General features: G+C 55.1%; 1 protein-coding gene across 3 annotated transcripts in view; it reads left to right on the top strand.

Moving 5' to 3' along the window:
* Nucleotides 1-25,061, top strand: part of fuca2 (alpha-L-fucosidase 2) — a 69,751-nt gene extending 44,690 nt beyond the window's left edge. For 2 of the 3 annotated variants that reach the window (XM_070889054.1, XM_070889055.1), the window contains exons 4-7: nt 17,408-17,618; nt 20,272-20,462; nt 22,872-22,980; nt 23,099-25,061. In XM_070889054.1, coding sequence (XP_070745155.1) covers nt 17,408-17,618; nt 20,272-20,462; nt 22,872-22,980; nt 23,099-23,239 — 652 coding nt within the window. In that variant the 3' untranslated portion in view covers nt 23,240-25,061. Of the gene's footprint in view, nt 1-17,407; nt 17,619-20,271; nt 20,463-21,894; nt 22,261-22,871; nt 22,981-23,098 lie in introns of those variants that run through there. The other variant, XM_070889056.1, reaches the window with a different exon arrangement.
* Nucleotides 25,062-27,336: the final 2,275 nt, after the last annotated feature.

Below are 27,336 nucleotides of genomic sequence, written 5' to 3'. Positions count from 1 at the left end.
TATCCCAATCACTTACACGACAATCAGTCTCCCTCAACCCCAATACCACTGCCCTTGCCCCGAATCCTGCTCCCTTACCCCTCAATCACACTCCCTTACTCCTCAATCCCACTCCCTTATCCACAATCCCACTCCCTTACCCCCAATCCCACACCGTTACCCCCCGATCCCACTCCTTTACCCCCAATACCACTCTCTTACCCCCCCCAATCCCACTCCCTTACCCCACCAATCCCACTCCCTTAACCCCCATTCCCACTCCCTGAGCCCCAATCCCACTCCATTACCACCCAATCCCACTCCCTTACCCCCAATCTCACTCCCTTAACCCCAATCCCACCGCCCTCGCCAATCCCACTCTCTTACCCCCAATCCAATGGCCTTTACCCCCTAATCCGCTCCCTTGCCCCCAATCCTGCACCTTTACCCCTCAATCCCACTCCCTTACCCCCCAATCACTCTCCCTTAGTCCCCAATCCCACTCCCTTACACCCCCAATCCCACTGCCTTTCCCCCTAATCCCACTCCCTTACCCCCCAATCCTACTTCGTTACACCCCAATCCCATTCCGTTAACCCCCAGTCACACTCCGTAATGCCCAATCCCACTCCCTTACCCCATAATCCCACTGCCCCTTCAATCCCACTCCCTTACCTCCCAATTCCACTCCCTTACCCACAATCGCAATCCCTAACCCCCCAATCCCACTCCTTTACCCCCCAATCCCACTCCCTTACCCCCATTCCCACTCCCATACCCTCCAATCACATTCCCTTAGCCCCAATCCAGCTCCCTTACCCCACAATCCCACACTCTTACCCCCCAATCCCACTCTCATACGCCCCAATCCCACTCCCTTACCCCTCAATCCAACTCCCTTACCCCTAAAATCCAACTCTCTTACCCCCCCCAATCCAACTCACTTAACCCCATCCCACTCCATTACCACCCAATCCCACCGGCCCCCTCAATCACACTCCCTAACCCCACATTCCCACTCCCTGAGCCCCAATCCCACTCCCTTACCACCAATCCCACTCTCTTACCACCCAATCCCACTTCCTTACCCCCAATCCACTCCCTTAACCCCAATCCCACTGCTCCTCCAATCCCACTCCCTTATCCCCCATCCCACTGCCTTTATCCCTAATACCACTCCCTTACCACCCAATCCAACTGCCTTTACCCCCAATCCCACTCCCTTACCCCCAATCCCACTCCCTTAGTCCCCATTCCCACTCCTTTACCCCCCAATTCCACTTCCTTACCCCCAATCACATTCCATTAACCCCTAATCACACTCCGTAACGCCCAATCCCACTTCCTTACCCCACAATCCGATTCGCTTCCCCCCAATCCCACTGCCCTCCCAATCCCACTCCCTTACACCCATCCCAATCCCTTACCCCCCTATCCCGCTCCCTTACCCCCAATCCCACTCCCTTACCCCCATTCCCACTCTCATACCCTCTAATCCCATTGCCTTAGCCCTAATCCAGCTCCCTTACCCCACAATCCCACTCCCTTACCCCGCAATCCCACTCCCTTACGCCCATTCTCACTCTCATACCCTCCAATCCCATTCCATTAGCCCCAATCCAGCTCCCTTACCCCCCAATCCCACTCCCATACCCCCAAATCCTACTTCCTTATCCCCCAAACCAACTCTCTTGACCCCCAATCCCACTCCCTTACCCCACAATCCCACTGTCCCCCACAATTCCACTTCCTTACCTCCCAGTCCCACTCCCTTACCTCCCAATGTCACACCCTTACCCCCAATCCCACTCCCTTATCCCCAATCCCACTCCCTTATGACCCAATCCCATGCCTTTACCCCCCACTCCCACTGCCCCCCAATCCCACTCCCTTCCCACCCAATCCCACTCCCTTACCCCCCAATCCCACTCCCTTACCCTCCATTCCCACTACCTGAGCCCCAATCCCTCTCCTTTACCCACCAATCCCACTGACCCCCAATCCCATTGCCACCCCCAATCTCACTGCCCCCCAAATCCCACTCCCTTAACCCCCAATCCCACTCCCTTGCCGCCAATCCCGCACATTTACCCATCAATCCCACTCCCTTACCCCCCAATCCCACTCCCTTAGTCCCCAATCCCAATCCCTTACCCCCAAATCCCACTCCCAAATCCTCCAATCCCATTCCCTTAGCCCCAATCCAGCTCTCTTACCCCACAATCCCACACCCTTACCCCAATCCCACTCCCATACACCCTAATCCCACTTCCTTACCCCCCAAACCAAATCCCTTAACCCTCAATCCTACTCCCTTACCCCGCAATCCCACTGCCCCCCACAATGCCACTCCCTTACCTCCCAGTCCCACCCCCTTACACTCCAATCCCTCACCCTTACCCACAATCGCACTCCCTTACCCCCCCAATCCCACTCCCTTACCCCCCAATCCCACTCCCTTACCCCCATCCCACTCCCTGAGCCCCAATACCACTCCTTTACCCCCAATCCGACTGACCCCCTATCCCACTGCCACCCCCAATCCCACTGCCCCCTATCCCACTCCCTTACCACCCAATCCCAACCCCTTACCACCCAATCCAACTACCTTTACCCCCAATCCCACTCCCTTAGTCCCCAATCCCACTCCCTTTGTCCCCAATCCCACTCCCTTTGTCCCCAATCCCACTCCCTTACCCCCCAATCCCACTTTTTACCCCCCAATCCCATTCCATTAACCCCCAATCACACTCTGTAACGCCCAATCCCACCTCCTTACCCAACGATCCGACTCGCTTCCCCCCAATCCCACTGCCCTCCAAATCCCACTCCCTTACACCCATCCCACTCACTTACCCACAATTGCAATCCCTAACCCCCCAATCCCACTCCCTTCCCCGCAACCCTTAACCCCATTCCCACTCTCATACCCTCCAATCCCATTCCCTTAGCCCCAATCCTACTCCCTTACCACCCAATCCCACTCCCATACCCCCCAACCCCATTTCCTTATCCCCCTATTCAACTCCCTTAACCCCCAATCCCACTCCCTTACCCCACAATCCCACTGCCACCACAAATCCCACTGCCCCCCAATCCCACTCCCTGACCACCCAATCCCGCTCCCTTACCACCCAATCCCACTCCCTTACCCCCAATCTCACTCCATTACCCCCAATCCCAATCCCTGAGCCTCAATTCCACTTTCCTTATCTCCAATCCCACTGCCCCCCCATCCAACTCCCTTACCCCCCAATCCCACCCCTTAGTCCCAATCCAACTTCCTTACCCCCAGTCCTACTGCCTTACCCCAATCCCACTCTCTTACACCCCCATCCCATTCTCTTACCCCCCAATTGCACTCCCTTACCCCTCAGACCCACTGCCCCCTCAATCCCACTCCCTTACCCCCAATCCCATTCCCTTACCCCCCAATCACACTCCCTTACCCCTCAATCCCACTCCATTACCCCCAATCCAAATCCCTTACCCTCCAATCCCACCCTCTTACCCCCAATCTCACTGCCCCTCCAATCCAACTCTCTTACCCCCCAATCCCACTCACTTACCCCATCCCACTCCATTACCCCCCAATCCCACTGCCCCGCAAATCCCACTCCCTTACCCCCCAATCTCACTCCCTTACCCCCCAATCCTACCGGCACCCTCAATCCCACTCCCTTACCCCACATTCCCACTCCCTGAGCCCCAATCCCACTCCCTTACCACCAATCCCACTCCCTTACCACCCAATCCCATTCCCTTACCCCCAATCCCACTCCCTTAACACCCAATCCCACTGCCTTTCTCCCCAATCCCACTCCCTTAACCCCAATCCCACTGCCTCCCCATCCCACTCCCTTACCCCCCAATCCAACTGCCTTTACCCGCAATACCACTCCCTTACCCCCAATCCCGCCCCATTACCCCTCAATCCCACTCCCTTACCCCCCAATCCCACTTGCTTACCCCAATCCCACTGCCCTCCCAATCCGACTCCCTGACACCCATCCCACTCCCTTACCCCCCAATCCCACTGTCCCCCTCAATCCCACTCCCTTACCTGCCAATCCCACTCCTCTACCCACAATCGCAATCCCTAACGCCCCAATCCCGCTCCCTTACCCCCCATTCCCACTCCCTTACCCCCATTCCCACTCTCATACCCTCTAATCCCAATCCTTTAGCCCCAATCCAGCTCCCTTACCCCACAATCCCACTCCCTTACCCCACAATCCCACTCCCTTACCCCCATTCCCACTCTCATACCCTCCAATCCCATTCCCTTACCCCCCAAACCAACTCCCTTAACCCCCAATCCCACTCCCTTACCCCACAATCCCACTGCCCCCCACAATCCCACTCCTTTACCTCCCAGTCCCACTCCCTTACCTCCCAATCTCACACCCTTACCCCCAATCCAACTCCCTTATCCCCAATCCCACTCCCTTACGACCCAAGCCCACTCCCTGAGCCCCAATCCCACGCCTTTACCCCCAATCCCACTGCCCCCCAATCCCACTCCCTTCCCACCCAATCCCACTCCCTTACCCCCCATTCCCACTCCCTGAGCCCCAATCCCACTCCTTTACCCACCAATCCCACTGCCCCCTATCCTAATCCTTTACCCCACAATCACTCTCCCTCACCCCCAATCCCACTGCCATTCCCCCCAATACAACTCCCTTACCCCCAATCCCTCTCCCTTACCCCCATTCCCACTCCTTTACCCCCAATCCCTCTCCCTTCACACAATCTCACTACCTTACACCCAATCCCTCTCCCTTACCTCCAACCCCACTCCCTCACCCCCCAAACCCACTCCCGTACCCCGCAAACCCACTCCCTTACCCCCCAAACCAACTCCCTTAACCACCAATCCCACTACCTTACCCCACAATCCCACTGGCCCCCACAATCCCACTCGCTTACCTTCCAATCCAAACTCCCTTACCTCCCAATCTCACACCCTTAGCCCCAATCCCACTCCCTTACCCCCAATCCCACTCCCTTATCCCCAATCCCACTCCCTTACCACCCAATCCCACTCCCTGAGCCCCAATCCCACTCCCTTACCCCCCAATCCCACTCCCTTACCCTCCAATCCAACTCACTTACCCCCATCCCACTCCCTTACCCCGCAATCACACTCCCTTACCCACCAATGCCACTCCCTTATCCTTCAATCCCACCGGCGACCTCAATCCCACTCACTTACACTCCATACCCACTCCCTGAGCCCCAATCACATTCCCTTACCCCCAATCCCACTCCCTTGCCACCAATCCCGCACATTTACCCATCAATCCCACTTCCTTACCCCCCAATCCCACACTTAGTCCCCAAACCCACTCCCTTACCCCTCAGTCCCACTGCCTTTACCCCCCAATCACACTCCGTAATGCCCAATCCTACTCCCTTACCCCACAATCCCACTCCCTTTCCCCCCAATCCCACTGCCCTCCCAATCCCACTCACTAACACCCATCCCATTCCCTTATCCCCCAATCCCACTGCCCCCCTCAATCCCACTCCCTTACCTCCCAATTCCACTCCCTTACCCACAATCACAATCCCTAACTCCCCAATCCCACTCCCTTACCCCAATCCCAATCCCTTACCCCCAATCCCACTCCCTTACCCCCAATCCCACTCCCTTACCCCATTCCCACTCCCAAACCCTCCAATCCCATTCCCTTAGCCCCAATCCAGCTCCCTTACCCCACAATCCCACACCCTTACCCCAATCCCACTCCCATACACCCCATACCCACTCCCTTACCCCCCAAACCAAATCCCTGAACCCCCAATCCCACTCCCTTACCCCACAATCCCACTGCCACCCACAATGCCACTCCCTTACCTCCCAGTCCCACTCCCTTACACCCCAATCCCACACCCTTACCCACAATCACACTCCCTTACTCCCCAATCCCACTTCCTTACCCCCAATCCCACTCCCTGAGCCCCAATACCACTCCTTTTTTCCCCCAATCCTACTGACCCCCAATCCCACTGCCACCCCAATCCCACTGCCCTCTATCCCACTCCCTTACCACCCAATCCCACTCCCTTACCACCCAATCCCACTCCCTTACCCCCCAATCCCACACCATTACCTCCAATCCCACTCCCTGAGCCCCAATTCCACTCCCTGATCCCATATCCCACTGCTCCCCCCATCCAACTCCCTTACCCCCCAATCCCACCCCTTAGTCCCAATCCAACTTCCTTACCCCTAGTCCCAATGCCTTACCCCAATTACACTGCCCCCCAATCCCATTCAGTTACCCCCCAATCCCACTCCCTTACCCCCATCCCACTCCCTTACACCCCCATCCCATTCTCTTACACCCCAATCACACTCCCTTACTCCTCAAACCCACTGCTCCCTCAATCCCACTCCCTTACCCCCAATCACATTCCATTACCCCCCAATCCCACCCTCTTACCCCCAATCCTACTGCCCCCCCAATCCAACTCTCTTACCCCCCAATCCCACTCACTTACCCCCATCCCACTCCATTACCCCCCAATTCCACTGCCCCGCAAATCCCACTCCCTTACCCCCCAATCCCACTCCCTTACCCCCCAATCCCACCGGCCCCCTCAATCCCATTTCCTTACCCCACATTCCCACTCCCTGAGCCCCAATCCCACTACCTTACCACCAATCCCACTCCCTTACCAACCAATCCCACTCCCTTACCCCCAATCCCACTACCTTACCCCCCAATCCCACTGCCTTTCTCCCCAATCCCACTCCCTTAACCCCAATCCCACTGCCCCCCAATCCCACTCCCTTACCCCCCCATCCCACTGCATTTACCCCCAATACCACTCCCTTACCCCCCAAACCAACTGCCTTTACCCCCAATCCACTCCCTTGCCCCCAAACCCGCATTTTACCCCGCAATCCAACTTCCTTACTCCACAATCCCAATCCCTTAGTCCCCAATACCACTTCCTTACCCCCCAATCCCATTCCATTAACCCCAATCTCACTTCGTAATGCCCAATCCCACTTCCTTAGCCCACAATCCCATTTGCTTACCCAATCCCACTGCACCCCTCAATCCCACTCCCTTACCTCCCAATCCCACTCCCTTACCCACAATCGCAATCCCTAACCCCCCAATCCCACTCCCTTACCCCCCCAATCCCACTCCCTTACCCCCATTCTCACTCTCATACCCTCTAATCCCATTCCCTTAGCCCCAATCCAGCTCCCTTACCCCACAATCTCACTCCCTGACCCCGCAATCCCACTCGCTTACCCCCATTCCCACTCTCATACCCTCCAATCCCACTCCCTTGCCCCCAATCCCACTCCCTTGCCCCCAATCCCACTCCCTTGCCCCCAATCCAACTCCCTTACCCCCAATTCCACTCCCTTACCCCCAATCCCACTCCCTTACCCCCAATCCCTCTCCCTTACCCCCAATCCCTCTCCCTTACCCCCAATCTCACTCCCTTACTTCCAATCCCTCTCCCTTACCCCCAATCCCACTCCCTCACCCCCCAAACCCACTCCCTTACCCCCCAATTCCACTCCCTTATCCACAATCCCACTCCCATACACTCCAATCCCACTCCCTGAGCCCCAATCCCACTCCCTTGCCCACAATCCCGCTCCCTTACCCCACAATCCCACTCCCTTACCCCCAATCCAACTTCACTACCCCCCAATCCCACTCCCTGATCCACAATCCCACTCCCATACCCCCAAACCCACTCCCTTATCCCAAATCCCACAGATCCCCCAATCCCACTACCTTACCCCCAATCCCTCTCCCTTACCACCAATCCCACTCCCTTACCCCCAATCCCTCTCCCTTAGCCCCAATCCCACTCCCTTACCCCCAATCCCTCTCCCTTATCCCCAATTCCTATCCCTTACCCCCAATCCCACTCCCTTACCGCACAATCCCACTGCCCCCCACAATCCCACTCGCTTACCTCCCAGTCCCACTCCCTTACCTCCCAATCTCACACCCTTAGCCCCAATCCCACTCCCTTACCCCCAATCTCACACCCTTAGCCCCAATCCCATTCCCTTACCTCCAATCCCACTGCCACCCCCAATCCCACTGCCCCCCAATCCCACTCTCTTAACCCACAATCACTCTCCCTCACCCCCAATCCCACTGCCATTACACCCAATCCCACTCCCTTAATCCCAATCTCTCTCCCATATCCCAAATCCCACTCCCTTATCCACAATCCCACTCACATACCTCCAATCCCACTCCCATACCCCCCAGTCCCACTCCCTAAGCCCCAATCCCACTCCCTTGCCCCCAATCCCGCTCCCTTACCCCTCAATCCCATTCCCTTATGCCCCAATCCCACCCCCTTACCCCCCAATCCCACTCCCTTACACCCCAATCTCACTCGCGTACCCCCATCCCACTCCCTTACCCCCTAATCCCACTCCCTTGCCAGCCAATCCGACTTCCTTACCCCCCAATCCCATTCCGTTAACCCCCAATCACACTTTGTAATGCCCAATCCCACTCTCTTATCCCACAATCCCACTCCCTTTCCCCCCAATCTCACTGCCCTCCCAATCCCATTCCCTTACACCCATCCCACTCCCTTACCCCCCAATCCCACTGCACCCCTCAATCCCACTCCCTTACCTCCCAATCCCACTCCCTTACCCACAATCGCAATCCCTAACCCCCCAATCCCACTCCCTTACCCCCATTCCCACTCCCAAACCCTCCAATCCCATTCCCTTAGCCCCAATCCAGCTCCCTTACCCCCAAACCAAATCCCTTAACCCCCAATCCCACTCCCTTACCCCACAATCCCACTGCCCCCCACAATGCCACTCCCTTACCTCCCAGTCCCACTCCCTTACACCCCAATCCCACACCCTTACCCACAATCGCACTGCCTTACCCCCCAATACCACACCTTTACCCCCCATTCCCACTGCCCCCCTATCCCAATCCTTACCCCACAATCACTCTCCCTCACCCCCAATCCCACTGCCATTCACACCAAGCCCACTCTATTATCCCCAATCCCTCTCCCTTACCGCCAATCCCACTCCCTTACCCCCAATTCCACCCCCTTACCCCCAATCCCACTGCCTTTCCCCCCAATTCCACTCCCTTAACCACAATCCCACTGTCCCCCCCAATGTCGCTCTCTTACCCCCCAATCCAACTGCCTTTAGACCCAATCCTGCTCCCTTACCCCCCAATCCAACTGCCTTAACCCCCAATCCCACTCCCTTGCCCCCAATCCTGCTCCCTTACCCCTCAATCCCACTCCCTTACCCCCCAATCTCACTCCCTTACACCCCAATCCCACTCCCTTACCCCCAATCCCACTCCCTTACTCCCCAATCCCACTCCCTTACTCCCCAATCCCACTCCCTTACCCCCAATCCCACTGCTCCCCCCAATCCAACTCCCTTACCCCCCAATCCAACCCCCTTACCCTCAATCCAACTCCTTTGCCCCCAGTCCCACTGCCTTATCCCCAATTCCACTGCCCCCCCCACTCCCACTCCGTTACCCCTCAATCCCACTACCTTACCCCCAATCCCACTCCCTTACCCCCCAATCCCACTGCCCCCCCAACCCCACTCCCTTACCCCCTCAATCCCACTGCCTTTACCCCCAATTACACTCCCTTACCCCCCAATCCAACTGCCTTTACTCCTAATCGCACTCTCTTGCCCCCAATCCAGCAACTTTACCCCTTAATCACACTCCCTTATCCACAATCCCACTCACTTACCCCCTAATCCCACTCCTTTACCCCCAATCCCACTCCCTAACCCCCAATCCCATTCTCTAACCAACAATCCCACTCCTTTACCCCCCATTCCCACTCTGTGAGCCCCAATCCCACTCTGTTACCCCAAAATCCCACATCCTTACCCCATCCCACTCCCTTACACTCCCAATCCCACTGCCCCGCCAATCCCACTCCCACTCACTTACCCCCCCAATCCCATTGTCCCCCTTAATTCCACTCCTTTGCCGCCAATACCACTCCCTTACCCCCAATCACACTGCCCCCCCCAATCCAACTCCCTTACCCCAATCCCACTGTCCCTTCAATTCCACTCCCTTACACACCAGTACCACCCCCTGACCCCCCATTCCCACTCCCTTACCCCTAATCACACTCTTTTACCCACAATTCCACTCCTATAGCCCCAATCTCACTCCCTTACACCCCCAAGCCCACTTCCTTACCCCCAATCCCACTCCCTTACTCCACAATCCCACTCCCTTACTCCCAATCCCTCTCCCTTACCCCCAATCCCACTCCCTTACCCCCCAATCCCACTGGTTTCCCCCCCCAATCCCACTCGCTTAACCCCAATCCCACTGTCCCCCCAATCCCACTCCCTCACCCCCCAAACCCACTCCCTTACCCCCCAATCTCACTCCCTTACCCCCCAATCTCACTCCCTTATCCACAATTCCACTCCCATACCCTCCAATCCGACTCCCTGAGCCCCAATCCCACTCCCTTGCCCCCAATACCGCTCCCTTACCCCGCAATCCCACTCCCTTACCCCCAATCCAACTTCACTTCCCCCCAATCCCACTCCCTGATCCACAATCCCACTCCCATAACCCCAAACCCACTCCCTTATCCCAAATCCCACAGATCCCCCAATCCCATTACCTTACCCCCAATCCCTCTCCCTTAGCCCCAATCCCTCTCCCTTAGCCCCAATCCCTCTCCCTTAGCCCCAATCCCACTCCCTTAGCCCCAATCCCACTCCCTTACCCCCAATCCTACTCCCTGAGCCCCAATCCCATGCCTTTACCCCCCCAATCCCACTGCCATTCCACCCAATCCCACTCCCTTAACCCCAATCTCTCTTCCCATACCCCAAATCCCACTCCCTTATCCACAATCCCACTCCCATAACCCCCAGTCCCACTCCCTAAGCCCCAATCCCACTCCCTTGCCCCCAATCCCGCTCCCTTACCCCCCAATCCCACTCCCTTACCCCCCAATGCCACTCCCTTACCCCCCAATCCCACCGGCCCCCTCAATCCCACTGCCTTTACCCCCTAATCCCACTCCCTTGCCACCCAATCCTACTTCCTTACCCCCAATCCCATTCCGTTAACCCCCAATCACACTTCGTAATGCCCAATCCCACTCCCATACCCCCCAGTCCCACTCCCTTACCCCCAATCCCACTGCACCCCCCAATCCCACTCCCTTACCCCCCAATCCCACTCCCTTACCCCCCAATCTCACTTCCTTACCCCCCAAATCCCACTCCCTTACCCCCATCCCACTCCCTTACCCCCATTCCCACTCCATGAGCCCCAATACCACTCCTTTACTCCCAATCCCACTGACCCCCAATCCCACTGCCACCCCATTCCCACTGCCCCCCTATCCCAATCCTTACCCCACAATCACTCTCCCTCACCCCCAATCCCACTGCCATTCCCACCAATCCCACTCTCTTATCCCCAATCCCTCTCCCTTACCGCCAATCCCACTCCCTTACCCCCAATTCCACCCCCTTATCCCCAATCCCACTGCCTTTCCCCCCAATCCCACTTCCTTACCCCTCAATCCCACTCACTTACCCCCATACCACTCCATTAACCCCAATCCCACTGCCCCCCCAACCCCACTCTATTACCCCCCCAAACCCACTGCCTTTACCCCCAAATCCCACTCCCTTACCCCCCAATCCAACTGCCTTTACCCCTAATCACACTCCCTTGCCCCCAATCCAGCACCTTTACCCCTTAATCACACTCCCTTATCCACAATCCCACTCACTTACCCCCCAATCCCACTCCTTTACCCCCAATCCCACTCCCTAACCCCCCAATCCCATTCTCTAACCAACAATCCCACTCCTTTACCCCCCATTCCCACTCTGTGAGCCCCAATCCCACTCTGTTACCCCCCAATCTCACACCCTTACCCCATCCCACTCCCTTACACTCCCAATCCCACTGCCCCGCCAATCCCACTCCCTTACCCCCAATCCCATTGCCCCCTCTTAATTCCACTCCCTTGCCCCCAATCCCACTCCCTTACCCCCAATCACACTGCCCCCCCAATCCAACTCCCTTAACCCCCAATCCCACTCCCTTACTCCCCAATTTCACTCCCTTACCCGCAAACCCACTCCCTAACCCCATTCCCACTTCCTTACACCCCAATTCCACTCCCTTACTCCCCAATTTCACTCCCTTACCCGCAAACCCAATCCCATTCCCTAACCCCCAATCCCACTCCCTTAGCCCCCAATCCCATTCCGTAACCACCAATTCCACTCCTTTACCCCTCCATTCCCACTCCGTGAGCCCCAATCCCACTCCGTTAACCCCAATCCCACACCCTTACCGCATCCCACTCCCTTGCACCGCCAATCCCACTGCCCCGCCAATCCCACTCCCTTACGCCCCAATCCCACTCCGTTACCCCCAATCACACTGTCCCCCCAATCCTACTCCCTTACCCCCCCAATCCCACTCCCTTACCCCCCAAACCCACTGCCCCCAAATCCCACACCCTTACCCCCCAATCCCACTCGCTTACCCCAAATCCAACTCTCTTACCCCCTAATCCCACTCTCTTACCCCCCAATCCCACTGCCCCACCCAATCCCACTCCCGTACCCCCCAATCCCACTCCCTTACCCCCAAACCCACTGGCCCCCCATCCCACTCCCTTACCCCCAATCCCACTGCCCCCCCAATCGAGCTCCCTTACCCCCCAATCCCACTTCCTTACACCCCAATTCCACTCCCTTACCCCCAATCCCACTCCCTTACTCCCCAATCCCACTCCCTTACCTCCAACCCCACTCCCTTACCCCCCAATCCCTCTCCCTTACCCCCAATCCCACTCCCTTACCCCCCAATCCCACTCCCTTAGTCCCCCAATCCCACTCTCTTAACCCCAATCCCTCTCCCTTACCCCCCAATCCCACTGCCTTACCCCCCAATCCCACTGCCTTACCCCCCAATCCTACTCCCTTAGTCCTCCAATCCCACTGCCTTACCCCCCCAATCCCACTCCCTTTCCCCCCCAATCCCACTCCCTTGCCCCCCAATTCCACTGCCCCCTAAATCCCACTCCCTTACCCCCAAACCCACTCCCTTTCCCCCATTTCCACTCCCTTACATCCCAATCCCACTCCCTTACCCCCCAATTCCACTCCCTTACACCCAATCCCACTCCGTACACCCAATCCCACTCTCTTACCCACCAATCCCACTCCCTTACCCCCCCAATCCCACTCTCTTACCCCCAATCTCACTCTCTTACCCACCAATCCCACTCCCTTACCCCCCAATCCCACACTCTTACCCTCAATCCCACTCCCTTACCCCCCATTCCCACTCTCTTACCCCAAATCCCACTCCCTTACCCCCAATCCCACTCCCTTACCCCGCAATCCCACTCCCTTACCCCCAATCCCACTCCCTTAGCCCCCAATCCCACTCCCTTACCCCCAATCCCACTGCCTTACACCTCCCCCCCCACCCCCCGATTCCATAGGAAGATAAGAACCAGGAGCAGGAATAGGCCATACAGCCCTTTGAGCCTGCTCTCCCATGGGTCAAATTTTTATTGATGTATATTTTATTCTGTCGTGATTCCGTTATTGGCAAGGATTAAGTCCACATTTTTATTCGTTTCTCTTGGAGTCCTGTTGAATTCACAAATCTGACTCATCCATATCTAAGAACATAAGAAATAGCAGCAGGAGTAGGCCATTCGGCCCCTTGAGCTTGCTCCGCCATTCAGTGAGATCATGGCTGATCTTCTACCTCAACTCCACTTTCCGAAACTATTCCCTTATCCCTTGATTCCACTCATGTCCAAAAATCTACCGATCTCATCCTTGAGTATACTCACTGATTCAGCATCCACAGCCCTCTGGGGCAGAGAATTCCAAAGATTCACCACCCTCTGAGTGAAGAAATTCCTCCTCATCTCTGTCTTAAATGGCCGACCCCTTATCCTGAGACTCTGACCCCTGGTTCTAGACTGTCCAGAAAGGGGGAAACAACCTCTCAGCATCTACCCTGTCAATCACCCTCAGAATCTTGTATGTTTCAACAAGATCATCTAAATTCCAGAGAGTATAGACCCATTCTATACTGAGATGAGGAGGAATTTCTTCTCTCAGAGGGTTGTAAATCTGTGAAATTCGCTGCCTCAGAGAGCTGTGGAAGTCAGGTCATTGAATATATTTCAGACAGAGATAGACAGTTTGTTAACTGATAAGGGAATAAGAGGTTATGGAGAGCTGGCAGGTAAGTGGAGCTGAATCCATGATCGGATCAGCCATGATCGTATTAAATGGCGGAGCAGGCTTGAGGGGCTGTATGGCCTACTCCTGCTTCTATTTCTTATGTTCTTATTCTACTCAATCTCTCCTCGAAGGACAACCCTCTCATCCTAGGAATCAATCTAGTGAACCTCCAAAGCAGGTATATCCTTGCTTAGATAAGGAGACCCAAACTGTGCACCGTACTCCAGGTGTGACCTCACCAAGGCCCTGTGCAATTGTAGCAAGACTTCCTTACTCTTGTACTTAAACCTGGCTGCCTTATCCCCCTGATCCCGCTGCCCTTGCCCTCTTTCTCCGGATACCAACCTGCTCTTCTGAGCGGGCGAGCGAGTGGGACACCCAGAGGTCGACAGTGGGGTCCTGCTATAAATATTTAGTTGGCGGCCTGAGCGGGGGAACAATGATGTTTCCCTTCAGCCTCCCTTTCCCCGGGCTCCGCCCCTCCCACAATCGCATCCACACCCCACCACCGCTCCCCCCCGCCCCCCCTCCCCTCACATCACCTGACGGTCGGTGAGCATTTCCAGGGAGGGGAGGAGTCTCTGGCTGTGGCCTCCTGCCGCTTTCCTGCCCCTGCTCCCGGCCCCCCCCTCTCGCCTGGTAAAGGGAGTCGGAGACTGGTGCCATAAACGTCCTCCACAACCCGCACTCCCTGGGCACGTGCCCAACCCAACCCCCACCTCTCTCCCCCCCCTGGCCCCTTTAAAACCGAGGCCGCTGTCTCTGTAGGTTGGAGGTAACAAGGTGTTGCCGGAGTTAACCTTAACAGGAACACACATCGCACGATAATTCTAGTCACAGGTCGCTAGGAATGTGTTAACGTTCACCCCGCGGGGGAATCTGAAAACCATTGTTACAAGAGAATGGTCCTAAAGTGGGAGATTTACTCTTGGTTTAAAATACCATGGGCTGGAAGTTGCGGTCTCTCCGGGTGTGTATGATGTGCGCATGTGCCCGAGACTCCCCGCAAGTTCCGGGTTTGTGCTGCAAAATGTCTTTTGGCATATCGCACGCTATTTGCCCAACTCCTGCCCAGCGAATGTCCTTCAAACTCTTCCGCCTGGTAAAAGCAGGCCAAGCAGCGAAAGAGTTTTAAAACACAGAAAAATAGCATTTTATCAATAATTTTTATATTAAATCCCTGTCCATTCAGGTAAGTTTATTTTTACCCCTATTAAAACACATTGGCCCAGAAATCCCGACCTCCCCGGGTCCGTATGGAGTGTGCACGGATCCGGGAAGGCATCGCAAAAGCCGGTTTGCAGCGCGTAATGGGCATGTGCCGAAAACCGGCTTTTCCGATCTGTCCAGCTCCAGTTTGACAGATCCTCCGTATCTCCGGAGCCAGGACATTTGCTTGGGCAAGATTGCAGGCTTTGCCCACATCTTGCCCGGCAAATGTCCTCAAAACTCTTGTGTCTGATAAAAGCATAGCCTACTGTTACAGGTGTAAGAATTTTAAAACACACAAAAACATAATAACATTAAATTTAAAAAACACATTTTATTGTTAAAATCCCTGTCCACCTAAGGTATGTTTATTTTAAACCATAATTTTAAAAACTTTTTTAACAATCGGAAAAATATATCTTTTTTACAAGACATTAATAACTTTAATTTAAATTAATCTTAAATATGTGGTATATTTCTTCTATTGTTTATTAGTGTTTTGGTTTTGGGGGCTGTTTCTCAACCATAATAATGGGAACTCCAACTTACGGAATCCCCATTGTTATGAATGAGAACATACTTTACCTTGATTGGCTGCCCAGAGCCATGTGACTGCAGCTCCAGCTCTGCGCACGTCCTGATGTGCATGTGATGCGATGCGCAGTCAGTGGAGGCCTCAGGACCGGGATTGCTGGTGGGCGCAGCAGGAACAGGTAGGTGCGTATCTTTTTTTTACCATTTTTACCCGATTGCCTGCGGGAAGCAGCCGGCCGGGATTTCTGGGCCATTAAATAAAAATGTAAAAAAATAAATTTTTGTCTAAAACATTCAATTTCAATTAATTTTAAATACGTGAAGTGTTTTTCTTATTTATTTTAAATGTTTGTGTTTTTGGGGGTATCCCCATTCATAGAGACGGTGATCTCCGTCCAAACAGAACTCACCATTACTGTGAATGGGGAGACGCCATTTTCATTGGTTGATCCGGCCCGCGTGATCCCGGGATGCACATTCGCTCCTGGAATACGTGGGCCCCTACGCTGGGCTGCGCATGGAGGCCTCTGAGCGCACGTGTCCATTCCTCCGGGACCACCAGGTACATTCCTAAATATATCTGTGGTCGGAGGTATCCGCCCGCGGGAAGCCTTCAACCGCAATTTCAGGGCCAGTATTTCTCCTGAATACTGTCACCTTTGCCGTTGGGTTTTGGGATGTCCAGTTGCTGATATTTACCGCAGTCTTGCCCCGAGGTTGGAACTGAACTCTTGGTCCCGGCCACAAACGCCCGGAGCAGCCTCCGTCCTTCTCCTCTCTGGTTCCGTGGGCCCAGCGCTCCCCCCTGCTGCCATTACTATCGCTCCCATGTGCACGGCAGTGTCGTGCTGATGTTACTGGGCGAGCAACCCAGAGCCCTGGACTCATGATCCAGAGAGCGGGAGCTCGCTTTAAATAAAACATCGAGAGTTTAAAAAGCTGGTGTCAGTAAAAGTGACCATGAAGCTGTCGGGTTGTTATAAAAACCCAACCGCTTCACTACTGTCCTTTCGTTGCGGGAGGAAAGATTTTTTTTTTATTATTCATGGGATGGGGCGTCGCTGACAAGGCCGGCATTTATTGCCCGTCCCTAACTGCCCTTGAGAAGGTGGTGGTGAGCCGCCTTCTTGAACCGCTGCAGTCCGTGTGGTGAAGGTGCTCCCACAGTGCTGTTAGGGAGGGAGTGCCAGGATTGTGACCCAGCGACGATGAAGGAACGGCCGATATATTTCCAAGTCAGGATGGTGTGTGACTTGGAGGGGAACTTGGAGGTGGTGGTGTTCCCATGCACCTGATGCCCTTGTCCTTCGAGGTGGCAGAGGCCATGGGTTTGGGAGATACTGTCAAATAAATGGCATGCGCCCCCAATTACACACGGCTAAACCACTCTTATTGCTATTCTAGCCCTGTGGGAAAGACGGTTGTCACCAATGACCGCTGGGGTTACGGCACAATCTGCAAACATGGCGGCTACTACACCTGTGCCGACCGGTATAACCCCGGTCACCTCCTGCCCCACAAGTGGGAGAATTGTATGACGATCGACACCAAGTCCTGGGGATACAGGAGAGAGGCAACCCTCAGCGATTACCTTTCAATAGAACAACTGGTAAAGGTAAAACATGTCTGTCTGTCCGTCACTCTCTCTTTCGCTCTCTCACCCTATATCTATCCCTCTATCTCTAGCTCTATCTATCCCTCTTAGCTCTCTCTCTCTCTATATATCTATATCTCTATCTATCCCTTTATCAATCTAACTCTCTCTCTATTCCTCTAACAATCTATCTCACTCTCTTTATCTATCCCTCTTTCTCTCTCTCGAACCCACTACCTATCCCTCTATCTACTGTGAAAGACAACCATCTTTGGTCATAAGTGCCGAGTGGATGATCCATGTTGGCCTCCTCCTGAGGTCCCCACCATCACAGAAGCCAGTCGTCAGCCAATTAGATTCACTCCACGTGATATCAACAAATGACCCGGCTGTTGTGCTGAAGACTTATGCTCCAGAACTAGACGCTCCTCGAGCCAAGCTGTTCCAGTACAGCTACAACACTGGCATATACCCGAAAATGGGAAAACTGCTTGTATGTCCTGTCCACAAAAAGCAGGAAAAATCCAATCCGGCCAATTACCGCCCCATCAGTCTACTCTCAATTATCAGCAAAGTGATGGATGATGTTGTTGACAGTGCTATCAAGCGGCACTTACTCACCAATAACCTGCTCACCGATGCCCAGTTTGGGTTCCGCTAGGACCACTCGGCTCCAGACCTCATTACAGCCTTGGTCCAAACATGGACAAACAGGCCGAGTTCCAGAGGTGAGGTGAGAGTGACTGCCCTTGACATCAAGGCAGCAGTTGATCGAGTGTGGCATCAAGGAGCCCCAGTAAAACTGAAGTCAATGGGAATCAGGGAGAAAACTCTCCACTGGCTGGAGTCATACCGAGCACAAAGGAAGATGGTTGTGGTGGTTGGAGGTCAATCATCTCAGCCCCAGGACATCGCTGCAGGAGTTCCTCAGGGCAGTGTCCTTGGCCCAACCATCTTCAGCTGCTTCATCAATGACCTTCCCACCATCATAAGGTCAGAGGTGGGGATGTTCGCTGATGATTGCACAGTGTTCAGTTCCATTCTCAACTCCTCAGATAATGGAGTCCACGCCCGCAAGCAGCAAGACCTGGACAACATTCAGGCTTGGGCTGATAAGTGGCAAGTAACATTCACACCACACAAGTGCCAGGCAATGACTATCTCCAACAAGTGAGAGTCTAACCACCTGCCTGACATTCAACGGCATTCCCATCACCGAATCCCCCACCATCAATATCCTGGGGATCACCATTGACCAGAAACTTAACTGGACCAGCCAAATAAATACTGTGACTACAAGAGTAGGTCAGAGGTTGGGTATTCTGCAGCGAGTGTCTCACCTCCTGACTCCCCAAAGCCTTTCCACCATCTACAAGGCACAAGTCAGGAGTGTGATGGAATACTTGCCTGGATGAGTGCAGCTCCAACAACACTCAACAACTGGGTGGAGGCGGGGGTGGGGGGGCAGGGCAGGTTAGGCCGGGTGGGGGAGGGGCGGGTTGGGCCGGGTGGGGGGAGGGGCAGGTTGGGCCGGGTGGGGGGAGGGGCGGGTTGGGCCGGGTGGGGGGGGGGGCGGGTTGGGCCGGGTGGGGGGAGGGGCGGGTTGGGGGTGGGGTGGGGGGAGAGGCGGGTTGGTCCGGGTGGGGGGAGGGGCGGGGTGGGGGGAGGGGCGGGTTGGGCCGGGTGGGGGGAGGGGTGGGTTGGGCCGGGTGGGGGGTGGGGCGGGTTTGGCGGGTTGGGGGAGGAGCGGTTTGGGCCGGGTGGGGGGGTGGGGTGGGGGGAGGGCCGGGTTGGGCCGGGTGGGGGGGTGTGGTGGGGGGAGGGGCGGGTTGTGCCAGGTGGGGGGAGGTGCGGGTTGGGCCGGGTGGGGAGGGCCGGGTTGGGCCGGGTGGGGGGTGTGGTGGGGGGAGGGGTGGGTTGGGCCGGGCGGGGGTTGGGTGGGGGGAGGGGAGGGGCGGGGCTGGTCGGATGGGGGGAGGGGCGGTTTGGGCCGGGTGGGGAGGGCCGGGTTGGGTGGGAAGGACCGGGTTGGGTGGGGGGAGGGGCGGGTTGGGCCGGGTGGGGGGAGGGGTGGGTTGGGCCGGGCGGGGGTTGGGTGGGGGGAGGGGAGGGGCGGGGCTGGTCGGATGGGGGGAGGGGCGGGTTGGGCCGGGTGGGGAGGGCCGGGTTGGGTGGGGGGAGGGGCGGGGTGGTGTGGGGGGAGGGGCGGGTTGGGCTGGGTGGGGGGAGGGGTGGGTTGGGCCGGGTTGGGTGGGGGGAGGGGCGGGGTGGTGTGGGGGGAGGGGCGGGTTGGGCTGGGTGGGGGGAGGGGCGGGTTGGGCCGGGTGGGGAGGGCCGGGTTGGGTGGGGGGAGGGGCGGGGTGGTGTGGGGGGAGGGGCGGGTTGGGCCGGGTGGGGAGGGCCGGGTTGGGTGGGGGGAGGGGCGGGGTGGTGTGGGGGGAGGGGCGGGTTGGGTGGGGAGGGCCGGGTTGGGTGGGGGGAGGGGCGGGTTGGGCTGGGTGGGGGGAGGGGTGGGTTGAGGAACATTTGCCCGCCCGCGATACTGCACGTTGCGGACAAGGTGGTGAGTTCCATCGAGATGAACGCCGCTTCCCCACATGGCAACCGACAGGAAATGATTTGCTGAACACTCTTCCGTGAGGGGCGCCACCACTTCAGGTGTTCTTTCTTTCAGACGCTGGTGGAAACCGTTTCCTGTGGAGGCAATCTGTTAATGAACATTGGGCCCACTCACGACGGGCGGATACTGCCCATCTTTGAGGAGAGGCTGAGGCAGATGGGGCAGTGGCTGCGGGTGAACGGAGAGGCGATATACAATAGCCAGCCCTGGCGGGAGCAGAACGATACCATCACGCCCGGGGTGTGGTAAGTGTAGAACCAAAGCAGCGCGGGCAGGGATTTAGACACAAAGGGCTGGATTCTAATGGGGAAGGCGGGTTGTGGGGGGGGGGTGGGGGGGGAGTGGGTGTGTTGGGGAAGCTCTGAGGCAGGTCGGGAAACCCGGGGATAAGGTTTCCCGCAGGCAATGCCGACTTTAACAGGACGCCTGATTCCCACTCGCAGCCAGCCAGCTTGAGAGGCTGGTGTGTCGGCCTGTGGTGATAGGCCGCAGAGAGGAGGGAGGGAGGGATCACGTGGGGGCTGGGGGAAGGGGATCAGGAGGTGGGGGGGTTGTCAGGGAGAGGATCGGGGCTGCACTCCTGAGAATCAGGGGTGTGGGGTGGTGATGGAGGGAGAGACGGACAGGGGTGTGGGCAGGGGGCGGGGGCAGAGAACCAACGATCGGGACTGGAGCATCGACGGGGTGGGGGGGGGAGCATCGGGGCCAGCCTGAGGATCAGCAGTGGCGGTGGGTGAGAGGGTGGTGGGAGGGTGAGGGGCGGGCGGGAGTACAGGAAGGTGATTGGTGGCCACGTGAGGGGGTCTCTGATCGCGGGGGGTGGGTTCGGCAGGGACACTGGATCCAGCAGGTCGGTGTGGAATCAGCAGTCCCTGCCTCGCTGTAACTGCCGTGTTTTACAGGCCTGAGAAACCCGACCCACTGCAGTTAAACACTAAATGCAGAGTAAAGCCTCATTGTAATATTTAAATCGATGCCCCGCCTCCTGGCAGCTGATTGGCTGCCCATTCCCGCCCCGCCTCCGTTAAACCTGGAAGTGTGCGGGTTAGAGGTGGCTTCTGACAGGGATTCCAATTTTAACACTTGAACTTCCCATACGACCCCAACACACCCGTTTGTATAGGTTAAAATTCCCCCCCCCCCCCCCACAAAATGTCACTGTCGGAGAACGCAACACGTCAGCCGTGGCTCAGTGGGCAGTACTCTCATCTGTGAGGCAGAAGGTCATGGGTTCAAGTCCCACTCCAGAGAATTAAGCCCATAATCCAGGCTGACACTCCAGTGCAGTGCTGAGGGAGCGCTGCACTGTCGGAGGTGCTGTCTTTCGGATGAGACATTAAACCGAGGCCTCGTCTGCCCTCTCAGGTGGATGTAAAAGATCTATTTTGAAGAAGAGCGGGGGAGTTATCCCCAGCGTCCTGGCCAATATAATTATCCCTTAACCAGCATCACTAAAACAGATTATCTGATCATTATGTCATTGCTGGTTGTGGGAGCTTGCTGTGCGCAAATTGACTGCTGCCAATTTCCCACATTACAACCGTGACTACACGCCAAAACGACTTCATTGGCTGTAAAGAGCTTTGGGACGTAACGAGGTCGTGCAAGGCGCTATATAAATGTAAATTCTCCCGCGCCTAACCTGACCTGGAACTTTTCAAAAACTGTTATTTACAGACACTGTATTATCGGAGCAGGTCGGGGAGCGGAAGGAGCAGCGTGGTGGCCTGGCCCAGCAGGCTGAGCGAGCCCCCGGCCTATGAGCACCATCGGAGCAGGTCGGGGAGCGGACAGAGCAGCGTGGCGGTGTACCACTGCAGGGAGCAGCACGTGCTGGAGCAGGAGAGCAACGGCAGTGAACAGGGACGTCACCAAGATCCAGGTCGGCGATTGGAGCAGTGGGCAGATACAGCAGGAGCGGCGAGGTCGGGGCGATGGAGCGGCGAGAGATTGCAGAGAGACGTGATCGGGGCCCAGGAGAGGCGTGAGTTCGGGGCCCAGAAGAGGCGAGGGCCCAGGGGCAGCACGGGCCCAGCCCACACTGCGATATGTGTGCGCACTAGGTCCGTGCAGCAGAGCAGGTCTCCAGTCGTCTTGGATAATCCTTGCTACTGGGCCAAGACCGAGCTCTGTCAAGCCCGTGTGGTGGCTGGTGTGCAACGGCCACCCCACGTTAAAAAAATCCACGCACAGGCATCTTCCACCCTTCAGGATTTAGTTCGGGATCTGGAATATTAGGTCCTTCATTGAAACACCCGTGAACTTTTTGACGTGGAAGCAAGTCATCCTCGATTCGAGGGACGGCCTATGATGATGATCTACTGCAGCAACTACCTCGACTTTTGGATGAGACGTTAAACCTCGCAGGTGGGAGTAAAAGACCCCAAGACACTACTGCGAAGAAGAGCAGGGGAGTTTTCCCCGGTGTCCTGGGCCAATATTTATCCCTCAGCCCCTGGGAGAAGGGTTAAGCAGCATCGATGCCGCTCAATAACACTCTGACTCCTTCCCCTCTCTTGTCGATGGCGCTGTGGTCCGGTTTTCCGGGTAACACATTCCCTTGTTACTGTGTGCGGCTGGACACTCAATGTCGACAGCGTTTATAATCTGCTTTAGGTATTCTATTTTCTGATCACGGGTCTGTATTTTGACAGGTACACGTCTGCACCAGAGAAACGGCTACTTTATGCAATATTCCTCACCTGGCCCAAAATCGGATTGCTGAACCTTGGCGCTCCCTACGTCACCGCAGGGAAAACAAAGGTCAGAGTTCTTTCAATAAAAACGTAATCGCGTGATACCAGATTAAGGCGCTCAGCCTGGCGCAATCCAACTCTCACACCATCGAGTTTATCTGTGTTGTTTTATTTTTATTAACAAGGTAAACCTCGTGGGATACTCCCAGCCTCTGCAGTGGGAGACGTTTGGAGACCAGGGACTTGTTGTGGTGCTGCCCAGGTTCAACATCAGACAACTCCCCTGCCAGTGGGGCTGGACACTGAAACTGATTGATGCAGCTTGACGAGATCGAGCAGTTATTGAGTGACAATTTGATGATTGGCCAGTGTCGCAGAAATTGGACCAACTTAATCCCTTTTCACCCCACTTCTTTTGTTTAATCGATTATTTTATACCTGAGAAATTTCAGTTACTGAGAAAAATAATGGCACCCTTTTAGCAGATATGGAAAGTGATTATATTGGTGCGCTGAGCACGATGCACAATGAATCTTCGCCCCCCACCCCTTATTAACATAAGAACATAATAATTATTAGCAGATGCAGGCCATTCGGCCCCTTGAGCCATTCAGTGAAATCATGGCTGATCTTCTACCTCAACTCCACTTTCCTGCACTATCCCCATATCCCTCGATTCCCTTAGTATCCAAAAATCTATCGATCTGTGTCTTGATTATACTCAAAGACTGAGCCTCCACAGCCCTCTGGGGTAGAGAATTCCAAAGATTCACCACCCTCTGAGTTTCTCCTCATCTCAGTCCTAAATGGCCGACCCCTTATTCTGAGACTGTGACCCCTGGTTCTAGACTCCCCCAGCCAGAGGAAACATCCTCCCTGCATCTACCCTGTCAAGCCCTGTAAGAATTTTGTATGTTTCAATGAGATCACTTCTCATTCTTCTAAACTCTAGAGAACGTAGGCCGAGTTTACTCAATCCCTCCTGTCTACAAGTGTGTAAAATGTCACACTGGGCTGGGGAGTTGCGGCTGCAGTTTGCGCTCAGTGCTGTCCCGAGTCGGATAGGTCGACGGCCATCGCAGGGTGCTGTATGGCGGCTGCATTGCTCCTTGTCCCTCTGAGAGGCCTGCGGTCTTAGTCAGCATGGGGGCGGCCCCATTCACAGAGCCAGCAGGTGAAAGGCTAGTTGCTGTGACCCGATACCTAACCATGGAGCAGCACAGGGGCCAGAGGGAGCAGTACTTTGGGATGGCAAAGCGCATGGTAGCGCAGTGATCGCCCGTTATACGCCCGGCCCGATATCCGGCTCCATTGACGTCGGTGTCAAGTGGGGGTATAACGGGTGCCAATGCCATACCACCCTCTGCACAACCACCCGGGACTACTTCCTACCCCTTTGAGTGTCTACTGACTCAACTGCAGCAACTTGCATTTATATAGCGCCTTTAACGTAGTAAAACATCCCAAGGCCCTGCACAGGAGCAATATCAAACAAAATTTGTCACTGAGCCACATAAGGAGAAATTAGCGCTGATAACCAAAAGCTTTATCAAAGAGATATGTTTTAAGGAGTGTCTTAAAGGAGGAAAGAGAGGTAGAGAGGAGGAGAGGTTGAGGGAGGGAGTTCCAGAGCTTGGGGCCCAGGCAACAGAAGGCATGTCTACCGATGGTTGAGTGATTATAAAGAGGAATGCTCTTGAGGGCAGAATTTAAGGAGTGCAGACATCTCGGAGGGTTGTGAGGCTGGAGGAGATTACAGAGATAGGGAGGGGCGAGGCCACAGGGAGGAATTTGTAAACGATGAGAATTTTAAAATTGAGGTGTTGCTTAACCAGGAGCCAGTGTTGGTCAGCGAGCACAAGGGTGATGGATGAGTGGGACTTGGTGCGAGTTAGGACACGGACTACCGAGGTTTGGATGACCTCAAGTTTATGGAGGGTGGAAGATGGGAGGCCAGCCAGGAGTGCATTGGAATAGTCAAGTCTAGAGGTAACAAAGGCATGGATGAGGGCTTCAGCAGTAGATGAGCTGAGGCAAGGGCTGAGCTGGGCGATGTTACGGAGGTGAAATGTTACAAATTTTCATGTTCTCTTAATTTGAGTCATTTAAGTTACTGTAAATACAAAATAAATAAGAGTTTAATTGTTAGCATTTTTGGGAGCGTTTGGTAGCTATGTTAGAAGTTTCATTGTTACAAATTAGAAGTAATTGAAAACAATGTTATTTTAACTGAATACATTTTGAACAGATGATAACGTGAGTGCACACTGCTTAATAAGCGCAGGCTTTATAGACCTGTCTGTGCCTACCTCTGGGTGAATTAGCCTATAGCCCAGGCTGATGCTCTAGTGCAGTACTGAGGGAGTGCTGCACTGTTGGAGGTGCCGTCTTTCAGATGAGACATTAAACCGAGGCCCCGTCTGCTCTCTCAGGTGGATGTAAAAGATCCCATGGCACTATTTTGAAGAAGAGCAGGAGAGTTATCCCCGGTGTCCTGGCCAATATTTCATCATTATCATCATCCCTCAATCAACATCACTAAAACAGATTATCTGGTCATTGTCATATTGCTGTTTGTGGGAGCTTGCTGTGTGCAAATTGGCTGCCGCGTTTCCTACATTATGACACAGTGACACATTTCAAGAATTCTTCATTGGCTGTAAAGCACTTTGTGATGTCCTGAGGTTGTGAAAGGCGCTATATAAATGCAAGTCCTTTCTTAATAATTAAGAAGCAAATGTGCAATGAATCAAAGATGCAGGAAGTGGAGCGCTCAAAGCTCCTTACGATGGAATGCCTCCTCACACCACCACTTGTTGATCAACACTTTGGGGAACCAGTAATCTGGATTTCAAATCCACCATGGCAGTTTGAAAATATCAATTCCGTTTTCAAAAGCTGGTCAAAGTCACCATGAAGCTGTCGGATTGTCGTAAAAACCCAACTGGTTCTCGAATGTCCTTTCGGGAAGGAATCCTGCCATCCTTACCCGGTCTGGCCGATAGGTGACTCCAGTCTCACACTGCAATGTATTTGCTTCGTGGGTTCGCTGCTTAAGAATTCAGAGCAACACATTGCTATTAAGAACTAGTTGGTTTATTAACAAAGGTTTAACAATCACACTACACATTCCCAGTTCATCCACTAGGCTCACAACTACATACCTCATCGTGGCTTCCCTGAACCCAACTGGCTGGGGTTTTATTGAGTCTTGTGAACATTGCGTGACTGGCTAAGTCAATCACAATGCAACAGCTCTACAACTATTTAAAGTTGAAACTATAAATCAAGTGCCACCTTATTAAAAGGGCACTAAAACCGACAAATAAACAAATTAAGCTTTGGACATTAAATGGATCAAATTAAAGTTTGGTTGCCGGGGGTGATGATGCACTCCAGTCCCTCCGGCGCCCACCTCTCACGGAAGGCCGTGAGCGTACCGGTGGACACCGTGTGCTCCATCTCCCGGGACAGCCTGGCTCGGATATAACCGCGGAAGAGAGGCACCTGTGAGCATACTCACAGGCGCGTGCATTGCACACACCGGCAGGTATGACTCTTAGCTGCCCTGTGAAGTGACCCAGGGATGGCCAAGAAATGCCGAGCCTGTCAATGTCGCCCAGATCCTGAGATAATTTATTTGTGGAGGCAATGAAAGTGCCTGACGGGGGCAGGGTTTAAAACAGCGTGCTGGGGAGAGCAGGCGGCCAGAATCAAATCTTGGAGATGTCACCAACACGGCTCTCTGCCTTGACAACCTTTGGGGAATTAAAGCTTGTTCATGAGGGGATCACACAAGCAGCACAGAGACCGTCACTGAGGGTGCCCATGTGTTCGAACCCCAATCCGGGGACACGCACCGTACCAGCACAGTAAAGCAGCCAGGGTGGAAGATGGAGGCTGTTCAGTGAGGTAATATCATTTGTTGTTTGGATGCAAACTCAATCTGCAAAAAACAGTGCCGGAACTTTACGCCTGAACAACGCGGATGCTGTTCACAAAACCTGCCTGCCGCTATCACCGGCTCCCCCTGCCCTCCCCTCACAGCCCGCCCCTCCCCTGCACTGTCCGAGGCCCCGCCCCCTCACAGCCCCGCCCCCTCACAGCCAGCCCCTCCCCCACACTGTTCGAGGCCCCGCCCCCTCACAGCCCGCCCCTCCCCCACACTGTTCGAGTCCCCTCCCCCTCACAGCCCGCCCCTCCCCCGCACTGTCCGAGGCCCCGCCCCCACACTGTACGAGGCCCCACCCCCTCACAGACCGCCCCTCCCCCACACTGTCCAAGGCCCCGCCCCCTCACAGCCCACCCCTCCCCCACACTGTCCTAGGCTCCGCCCCCTCACAGCCCGCCTCTCCCCCACACTGTCCGAGGCTCCGCCCCCTCACAGCCCGCCCCTCCCCCACACTGTCCGAGGCTCCGCCCC

The sequence above is a fragment of the Pristiophorus japonicus genome, chromosome 9 (assembly GCF_044704955.1).
Source record: "Pristiophorus japonicus isolate sPriJap1 chromosome 9, sPriJap1.hap1, whole genome shotgun sequence".
In the NCBI taxonomy this organism is placed as follows: Eukaryota; Metazoa; Chordata; class Chondrichthyes; family Pristiophoridae; genus Pristiophorus; species Pristiophorus japonicus.
The sequence above is the reverse complement of the archived record's forward strand: the minus strand, read 5'-3'. Positions and strand labels throughout refer to the sequence as shown.